The sequence below is a fragment of the Phasianus colchicus genome, chromosome 9, assembly GCF_987193195.1.
Source record: "Phasianus colchicus chromosome 9, bPhaCol1.hap1.1, whole genome shotgun sequence".
In the NCBI taxonomy this organism is placed as follows: domain Eukaryota; kingdom Metazoa; phylum Chordata; class Aves; order Galliformes; family Phasianidae; genus Phasianus; species Phasianus colchicus.
The window spans coordinates 7,883,816-7,893,607 of record NC_143444.1 but is presented as its reverse complement, the minus strand read 5'-3'; the positions used below and the strand labels follow the sequence as shown (position 1 = coordinate 7,893,607).

Sequence of the window (9,792 nt, the reverse complement as noted above, 5' to 3'; positions counted from 1 at the left end):
CGATACATCAGCAATGGTGGGATCCTTCTGGGCTTGTAGCACCTCACAATTAATTATACGAAGTCTTGGGTGCAGCAGTTCAGCCTTAGCCTTGAATATATTAGCCTATTTTTTCTAATGCAATTTTCATGCTCACTCTCCTGGGTGCCTAAGACTTGTTTGCTCAATGAGGACATCTCTGGTGTTTCCTGATGTTAATTAGAAGTATTTCTGAGCCTACTGCCATCTGTCTGTGATTTCTTTGCTTGGGATTTGCCATGGACACACTGCCCCTGTAGCAAGCTTTGCATTTCCTTGCTCCCTCTCCAGCAGCATCACCCGTAATCCTGCATATGTCCAAGTGGAGCACAGCTGGGACTGGGGGATGCGATCCAGCTGTAAGGAAGGCATGCAGGCAGCACTGCAGCACCTTGTACAGTGTGCAATGTCAGGCCTTGATCCTGCCACTGAATGCACTCGGGAGAATTCCCGCGCTCCTTAATAAAGCTGTGATGTGTATTAGGCTGAGATTAATCTGCCAGTCACGGTTAACATGGCCCTGAACTAGCAGGGAGCATGCTTAGCAGCATGAACTGTGCTAATAAAAAAAAAAAAAAAGAAAGAAAGAAAAAGAAGAAAGCAAGCAAAGGAAAAAAAAAAAAATAAATTGCCAATGCACACTGTGACCAATTTCCAACTGCAAAGGAAAGGCATGCGCTGAGCTCTCCCTAGGATATTCTCCACCCTTGTACAGAGTGAGCAGAGCCAAGCAATCTCTGGGTCTCAAATCCCCCGCCCTGCCTGCCTGGTTCTCATCTTCCAGCTTCCCCCGGCCACGCTTGAAGGAAGAGCACGTGCTTCACAGCGGTGTCCCTGCTTGCTGCAGAGCAGCCAGGTGGGTTCTGGGCTCGCGATGCCGAGCGTGTTGCTCTGAGCAAAAGCAAAGAGGTGGGCTGGTGGGGGATGCGGAAGGGGAGGAAGCTGCGTGGGGAGGGACTTTCTTTTTCACATGTGCCTCCGCACGTTTTTATTAATTTGCTTTCCTACGCCACCGTTCTGTGCAGCTCAGGTCATCGCCAGCTTTGCTCTGCCTTTGCAAGCCTTCCGGTCACCACCCCACAGCCACCCTTGACCCTGGCAGCACCTTCAAAGGCAGCATGCTGCGGAGCCTGCAATGTTTGCTCGCTTATCAGGTGGGCAGCCTCCCACTGCACTCCTGGGGACACCGCTTGGCCACCGCTGCCCACGCAAGGTCAGTCCCCTGGCGCCGTGCTGAGCTCCCTGTCCTCATTGGGTGACTACCGTTTGAGGGCAGAGTGGTAATTAATTAATTAAACAGCAGCTCGTCTCGCTAAGGCCTTGGGTTTGCTAACCCATGGGTAGAGGGCTTCGCCCCCGTGAGCCCCTCTGGGGGTGATGCAGTGGTGTCAATGTGTGAGCAGGTCCCAGCTGGCCGTGCTGGTGGAGGTGGCACGTAGTCAGACACCAAGCTCTTGTCCCTTGGCCGCATTTCAGTTGTGCCCTGCGTGGCATCACACAATGAGCAGCGGTTTTGCAGACTAGTTTGAAAGTGATACAGCTGCCTTGGCTGGTGGGCACAGGGGGAGATGCTCTTCTCACCTTCCTCCCAGCTGTGTCAGAGGCCGGGCCTCTTCTTAGCATCTAATCCATCACAGCAAAATAGACCATTCGTACTCCTTGTGTGATGCTTATATTTTAAGAAAAGAAAAGGTGAAGTGCTGGTAGAGCTGCCCAGAGCTGTGGGTGCCCAATCCCTGGAGGTACCCCAGGCCATGGATGGGAGCTGGCCGCCTGAGCTGGGGGGCAGGCAGCCCATGGCAGGAGTGGGGCTGGGTTTTCTTCGAAGTCCCTTTCAACCCAACATTCAATGGACCTATACAATCATTCATTTGGATTTAAGAAACACTTTTAGTGCAGGTGGAAGGCAATGGTTACCTGAGCTTAGCATATCAGGTCTGCACTCGAGCATCGCAATCCACCAGATTCTGATGGAGAGGTTTGTACAGGGTTTGCACCGCTGGCCCGAAGGCAACAGAGCTCGGCGTCACCCAGCCCCGGATCACGTTGTGTTCTGCGGGTTCGTGGCTTTGAAGGCTGAATTAAAGCCAACTTCGGGAGGTGTCACCTCTCGGCACCACGCCTGTCCCCCGCCCCGCGGCGAGGAGGGGTCACAAGGCTGAGCTTCCTCAAAAGACCAGCAGGCGGTGGGGAGGAAGAAGAGAAGGCAGGAGGTAAACAGGCGGCAGGAGGCCGGCCGCCTTCCCGTGAGAGGGCGCTGGGAGCCTCCGCCGCTTCTCGGCTGTCTCGTAAACATGTTGTGCTGCAGGAGATGGGCCGTGCCAACGCCGGGGGCTGCTGGCCGTGGGTGCCCCGGGGGTGGCTGGCAGGCAGCTGGGCTGGCCACCGCTTCTGAGAAAGTCGCAGGTAGCACATTTCTAGGAAACGGGAGCTGTCGGTGTCCCGATTAAACAAACCATTTAGGTAAACCCAGGCGTTAGGTTTCCAGAGGCAGCCCCGCTTTTTGGGGGCTGTTTTGCTGCTGGGTCTCCCTAAGCGCCAGCATCCCTTCCTGTGCTTTCAGCTGAGCCACTCTGGGTGACCGCAGCTGAACTCTGGCTTTGGGTTCTGCTGTGGGGTGACACTGGGGGCAAAACGTGGGTGCCAAATGGGGAAATGGAACAAGATCCAGTCAGGGAAGGAGGCAGCCGAGGTGAGAAATTATTGAGGCACCCAGCTCTGCCCTGCTTGGGGCTGCAGCAGGGACACCTCATCCCCCTATACTGAGAGTGTCAGTGCCTGCTTGTCACCTCCAAAACGGTTCTGTGTGCTGATCCTAACCCCTTCTGAATCGAAATCTTTGCTTTACACACGAGGTGCAAGAATTTGGATACTGGAGGAAGGTAGCAAGGTATAGGCTGCTGGGAGGTAAGCAGTTGGCTTGGAGGCTCTGATTTGCCTAAACTATGCAAGGAGGTGAAAAGCACCTGAATTACACCTCCATCCTGGTGAGCCCTGAGGGATTAACTTGCACTTGTGGCTGCTGTAATGCGGTGGCAAAGAATGAGGCAGGTTGTCCCGCAGGCAGGGTGGGGACCTGGCTCTCAGATGGGCCATAAATCAAGACAAGCCCTTGGCCAGCAGTTAGTCTGGGCTGAGGATCCGGCTCTCCAGGGCCACTGTGTCCCCAACCTCCAACTGAGCAGAGGTTGTGCTTTGGATGGCTGTGATGGCACAGAGGGTCAGGCTTCTTGAGGAGGTGGGTGCCAGCGTTGGGTAGCTCCTGTCACCCCAAGGCAGGCGTGTGCTTGTCCTGGCACTTGGGTGCTGGGAATGGATGTGTATGGAGCAAGCGCTGGCACTGCCCCTTGGGTCTGGGCTGGAGGGCCGACCAGGAGCGGGGATGAGAGAGGAAGCAAGCATCAAGGGTGGAAAAATATCGGGCAATCAACGGGTGCTCCCTCGGGGTCACGGTGCCCTGCAGTGAGGGTCTGGACTGTAAATCCGTGCTGGAAGGGTGCAGCACAGCAACAGCAGCCCTCAAACACAGAGTCCAACACGAGGGGTGCAGGGGGGCTCCCACTCCTCTCCCCCCTTCCCTGCTTGTCCTGTTTACCCAGGGCGACTCATTTCCATGCCTGCGAGTTATGCAAAGGCAGCTGCTAATGTAAACGCCGCAGAAAGCCCTGGATTCGCTCCCACCGCTGCTTTCCGAGAAGAGGGGGATATGTTTTCGGGGGCTGGAGCGGCGGGACGGCAAAAAGGAAGGAAAAACAACCCCCCCTCCTTTTGCCATTCCCCTAAACGGGACAGACGAAATATCGCAGAGCAGCTCAGCGGGGCGCTCGGCTTGTTTTTCCCCCTGCCCCGACTCTCTTGCCAGCTCCCTCCTCCTCGCAGCCCCATCCCCGGCCCCGTCCTGCCCCCGGCCCGCTTCCCGCTGCCCAATCAGTGCGGCGGGGCCGGCGCTCCGGCTCCATAAAGCGGCGGCGGGCGCGGCCCCCGGGAGCCGAGCGTGGGAGCCCCGCGCCGAGCCCCTGCCCGCAACCCAGCCCAGGTAACAGCACGGCTATGGGGGGAGGAAACGAGGGTTACGGGGGGTCCGCAGGGCTCAGCCGCGGGGTTGTCCCAGCACGTTCCCACAGGGGAAGATTCCTGCTTAGCCTTCGGGACGGGGGGGTGGGGGAGGAAGGAGGATAAGGGGCGGCTCTTGTTTTGTCTTCAAAACAAGCTCTCTGCTGTTCCCCCCCCCCCCTTCCTTTTTTTTTTTTTTTTCCTCCTTATTTTTTCTTTCATTTCTTCCTTTCTTTTTTTTTCTTTTTCCTTTCGAGGCTCTCACTCTTTTTCCTTAAATAATGGCAATCTCATTGAGATATAGGTGATGCTCCCCACAGCTCAGCCTACCGAAAATCCCCTCCCCAAGAGAGGGGTCACATGAGGGGATTTTGATCTGAGAAGCTCTGGCATTTTTCAAGGCTCTCAGCATGAATATTCCTACTTGTTTTCCATTTCTGAGCTGCTGGCATTGCCAACCCCACTGCAAACACAAGCGGACCCAACGCACGTGGGTTGTTGGGAAGGTTGGGTTGGGAGCAGAGCCCCTCCATGGCAGCCCATTTTGGGGTTGCTGTCCTGCTTGTTGCTTTCCTCAGCCCTGGATGAGCCTTGTGTAACTTCAGACCAGCTGATCTGGGGAGGCAGCTGGGCTGGCAAGCCCTCCTTGCTGAAGCAAGCATATTAAGAAAGCCCCAGCTAAGCTTTCCTGCTCATTAGCCCTGCTCCAGAGCAGCGGCGAGCACGGGGGTGTTTGAGAGGTAAAAAGTTCACACCAGGTTCAGAAGGTGTTTTGAAGGCTGTTGCTTGGTGGATAGGACCCTTGCCAAGGAACAGGAGTTTGGGTGTTAACAGGATGGTTTGAAGGTATCAGAGAAGCTGCTGGGTTTTCCACCTTGGGCATGGGATGCGGAGTAGCATGGGACCATGACTGAGCTGACTCTGTGAATAGAGTGTAGGGGGAAAAAAAAAAAGCAAATTGGGAGTGCAAGGAAGAGTCTCATGTTTGGGATTGGTTTTGGCATCCTCCCTGCAGGACAGCCCTCGTCAGCTCCGCAGCCATGGCCACCTCGGCGAGCTCCCACCTGAGCAAAGCCATCAAGCACATGTACATGAAGCTGCCGCAGGGGGAGAAGGTCCAAGCCATGTACATCTGGATCGATGGGACTGGGGAACACCTCCGCTGCAAAACCCGCACGCTGGACCACGAACCCAAGAGCCTGGAAGGTGAGAGGTGCGGGATTCAGAGTAGGTGCTTTTTGGGAAGAGCTGAAGATGCTGCTCTTCATCCCCCCTCTGCTCACCTCCTGCTCCAGGTGCCCGGGGAGGAAGGTTCCCAGCTCTCCAGATGTGACATTGAGCATCGTGGCAGGGGTTGGGTGCCAGGCCCGGCGGAGGGGGCTCTTGGCATGGGATCCGTGGCCCATTGACTCTCAAGTGCTCGTTTTGGCCGGAAGTAGTTTGGCAGAAAGTGGAAGGGGAAGAATGGAGCTATCCGGTGTAATTAAGAGCTTGTGTCCCTCAGAACAAACAGTCCCAGCTTACACAATAATAGCATTAGGATTTTCTCAGGTTGCCATGGAGCTGGCTGGAGACAGTTATGAAATGAAAATACTGTGTGTGACTGAGCAGAATTCTCTCTCTCTCTCTCTCTCTTTTTTTTTTCCTTTTTCCCTCAAAGGGAGTGGTTGGCACAGCTCTTTCGAAATCTCAGTGCTTCCCATCCTCCCACTTTCCCCCCAGGATACGGAGGAGATAACATAGCCTGGGTAGAGTTCACTGCAGCTCCCGCTGTGCTTTGACCCCCAGGATGGAGGCCACAAGGCCATACTCCTTTTTTCCATATGAAGCTCAACACATGTGGCAGTGCATGTGATTTACTCTTCCCCAGTCCCCAAACATCCTGAATGAAAGCAAACTGGGTGCCCAGCTCACTCCATGGTGGTTGGGAGATGGGAATTATCTTCAACGCTGCAGTACTGGCTTGGGCTTGGCCAGCAGCCCAGTGACTTGTGTTTTTCAGGGTGGCTGCAGAGCTGGGAAGTTGCCTTCTCTCATTTCTTACTTGTTTTGTGTTTCTACTTCCTTTATTTGCAAAAAAAAAAAAAAAAACACCCAAAAAACAAAAGATCATCTGAGCTGGGATGAAACCCCTTGTAGTCCCATTGTCTATAAGTACTTGCACTTCCATGGCACTGAGGAGTGATGGAGAGTCGATCCTCCTGGCACTGGTGGACCCTGGCTCACGGTGATTTGCTCTTCTCTTCAGATCTTCCCGAGTGGAACTTCGATGGCTCCAGCACCTTCCAAGCTGAAGGCTCCAACAGCGACATGTACCTGCGACCTGCTGCCATGTTTCGGGACCCTTTCCGCAAGGATCCCAACAAACTAGTTCTCTGTGAGGTCTTCAAATACAACCGCCAGTCTGCAGGTGAATGGACACATTACTGGTGTTTGTGGGGAGGGGGTGCTGGTAGAAGAAGGGGGGTGGAAAAGGGGAGACCTATCCAAATGTTGTTCATGCCCTTCAGCATGATGCATGGCAAAAATAGAGCGCCGAAAATAAAAGGCAAACAAAGCACTGGTGGTGATGGTTATGGTGGAACGGTGATGGTTATGGTGGAACACTGGTCCTGGATTCTTCTCTTCACCAGTGCTGCTGGCACTCAGGCTGTAGATAAAGGAAAAATGGGCAACGGAGGTGGAGATCCTAAAAAAAAAAAACCCTTGTGCTGCTTTTCCATTATAGAGACAAATCTCCGGCACACCTGTAGGCGGATTATGGATATGGTGTCCAACCAGCACCCCTGGTTTGGGATGGAGCAGGAGTACACCCTTCTGGGAACAGATGGTCATCCGTTTGGCTGGCCTTCCAATGGCTTCCCTGGACCCCAAGGTAACCTTTCAGGAGCCAGCAATGCAGTGTGTCAGGGGCATTTTCTACCATGCTTGAGTTGTGATCCTTGTGACACAACTTATGTTTCAAGCAAGATGAATGATGCAAGACCTTTCTAGTACTGAAAGTAGCAAGCGGGACAGTGGCAGAAACTAATTCAAAAAATTAAGATCTTTATGGAAAGGCAAAAATGTTCACTGCCCTCTTCCAGATTCTGCTGTTCAGTTTATTAGTCTACATGTAACGTAAACTCTTGCCCAGTATGACAGAGCACAAGTCCAGACCATCTCCATTAGTGCTCTGCTCTACCAGTGCTTTGCCATGAAAAATAGATGCTGAGCCTTGATCTTCCCCATGTGTGCTCTCTCTTCACAAAATTTGAAGCTTTTACCTTCTGGAAGCTCACGTTTTTCTTGCTTTCCATCTGTGCTGTTGCAGGTCCATACTACTGTGGTGTAGGAGCTGACAAAGCCTATGGCAGAGACATTGTGGAGGCCCACTACCGAGCGTGCCTGTATGCTGGCGTGAAAATTGGAGGAACCAATGCAGAAGTGATGCCAGCCCAGGTAAAATCTTGGGTGCCTTGTGGGGTGAGATGGTCCAGAAAAACTGTGGGTAAAAGGAGCTTTTGGCTCGCCGCTCCAAGCAGTGCAGCTTTGCCTGTGGTCAGAGTGTAAGGGGGTGGGAAGTGCTTTGCTGTGCCTCTGCTTGACTAAGCTCTGACTCCTCCTTCCTGTAGTGGGAGTTCCAGGTGGGACCATGCGAAGGGATTGAGATGGGGGATCACCTCTGGATAGCACGCTTCATCCTCCACCGGGTGTGTGAAGACTTTGGTGTCATCGTGTCCTTCGATCCCAAACCCATCCCTGGGAACTGGAATGGTGCTGGCTGTCACACCAACTTCAGCACCAAGAACATGAGGGAAGACGGGGGACTCAAGTAAGTCCGGACCAGGGCAGCAAGTTGGGCTTGGTAGCTGCAAGCTTTTAGCAGAGCTTTTGACTGCATGGTGGACACTGTTATGGGGTTTGGCATTCTGTGTGAGACTTTTTTTTCTGGATTTCACTCTTTTTTTGTGTGTGTGTCTGTGTTCTTTGTTGAGATGTGTATGTAGTATTACGCTCCTGTTGGTGCTGGATTGGAAATTGAGTACAGGTGGAAGGATGCAGCAGTTTGTAGCAGGCTGTCCAGCTCTTGTTAATAAACAAGCCGACTCATTTTTTTATTTATAACCATGATGAAAGAGACCACTTGCTTATGTCTGGGTCAGGCTGGACGCAAATGCCGTGTTTGTTTTCAACGTGAGGATTTTGGAAATGTAAAACCCAGGTCACCAATGGGACTGGCGTGCTCAGTGCAGACCTCACAGCACTGGACCTTGGTGGAGCTCTCCAAAGGGATTTGTTTGGGCAGCTGTGCTTTCTTGCCTTAAGGTGCTCTGAAATAATGAACCAGCCTGTGATTGTCAGCTTCCCTAATAGGACCTTGGGTTAAGAAATCTTTCTTCTGGGAGCAGATTTTGCCAGAGGCAAAGAGATCTGGCCACGGGTGATGCCCGTGAGCACTGTCAGTGAACTCTATGAGGCCATGGGGATCCTTTTCCAAGAATCACACAGGTTAGAAGGGAAGCAAAGCCCCATATTGATGAGGACAGGGAAGTGGGTTGTAGGACATCATTCACTTGGGGATGTGGGGGGGAGGGATGAAGCTACATTCACTTGGACACAACAGCAAGAGCGGCTCACTCACCGAGCCTTCTCCTCTACCTTGCTTCCTCCCCAGGCACATTGAGGAGGCCATCGAGAAGCTGAGCAAGCGTCACCAGTACCACATCCGTGCCTACGACCCCAAAGGAGGGCTGGACAACGCCCGGCGCCTGACGGGCTTCCACGAGACATCCAACATCCATGAGTTCTCCGCCGGCGTGGCCAACCGCGGTGCCAGCATCCGCATCCCACGCAACGTGGGCCATGAGAAGAAAGGCTACTTTGAGGACCGCCGGCCTTCAGCCAACTGCGATCCCTATGCTGTGACGGAGGCCCTCGTCCGTACGTGTCTCCTCAACGAAACTGGGGATGAGCCTTTTGAGTACAAGAACTAAGTGGAATCGTGCCCACAGACGCCACCTTCCCCCCATGCTTCCCACACCCCTAAACTTCCCTTCTAGTTGTAATCCTGAGGGTACAAGATAACACACTTCGTGTCTCAGTAACTCTTGTTGTTTTGAGGTGGGGGAGGAGGGCAGGTTTAGTTTTAATGATGTCTGTTTGTCGTTGACTCTTCAAAAGGCGAGAGGAGGAGCAGAGGGTGTTTAGAGAATTTTTAACCACTGTTTTTGTTTTATTGTTTTGTTGGTTTTGTTTTGTTTTTTTTTTGTCTAATTCATCTGTACATCCGGTGGGATCCAATGGTTTCCAGGGACAGGCTACACATAGAAAGCCAGCAGACAAGAGGAAAGTGAAAATTAGAGCTGACTTCTCCAAATTTGGGTGTTAGACCCAACGCTGGTGCTCTGTGGGCTGATGGTTCTCAAGGCATAGCATCCCAAGAAGGGCAGGGAGGAGCTGAGATGAGGCCCAGCTCTGTCCTGTGGTGTGATGGGGAAGTCTTCAGCCTCTTGGCACTGTCAGATTTCTAGGATTCTTCTTGGCATCGAGCGTGTGGTGTAGGAGCACTTAGGAAAGCTCCTTGTTCTGTCATTGGAAGTCAACCGATCTCCTGCTCATAACACAGAGTGAAGTAGTATTTTTCTATTTAAATGTAAAAACAAAAAAAATTATATATGAAAGGGGGGGGGGGGGGGGGTTGTGTTTCTGATTTTTGGATTCTTTTTTTTTTCTTTTCTT

The 9,792-nt window shown here is 52.8% G+C and overlaps 1 protein-coding gene across 1 annotated transcript; it reads left to right on the top strand.

Moving 5' to 3' along the window:
• The first annotated feature begins 3,919 nt into the window (after positions 1 to 3,919).
• Positions 3,920 to 9,792, top strand: GLUL (glutamate-ammonia ligase). The gene is made up of 7 exons (XM_031595632.2): positions 3,920 to 4,054; positions 5,087 to 5,277; positions 6,320 to 6,481; positions 6,800 to 6,946; positions 7,385 to 7,512; positions 7,686 to 7,885; positions 8,729 to 9,792. Exons 2-7 carry the CDS (start codon positions 5,112 to 5,114, stop codon positions 9,045 to 9,047), a joined length of 1,122 nt encoding a protein of 373 aa, XP_031451492.1. The 5' UTR covers positions 3,920 to 4,054; positions 5,087 to 5,111; the 3' UTR covers positions 9,048 to 9,792.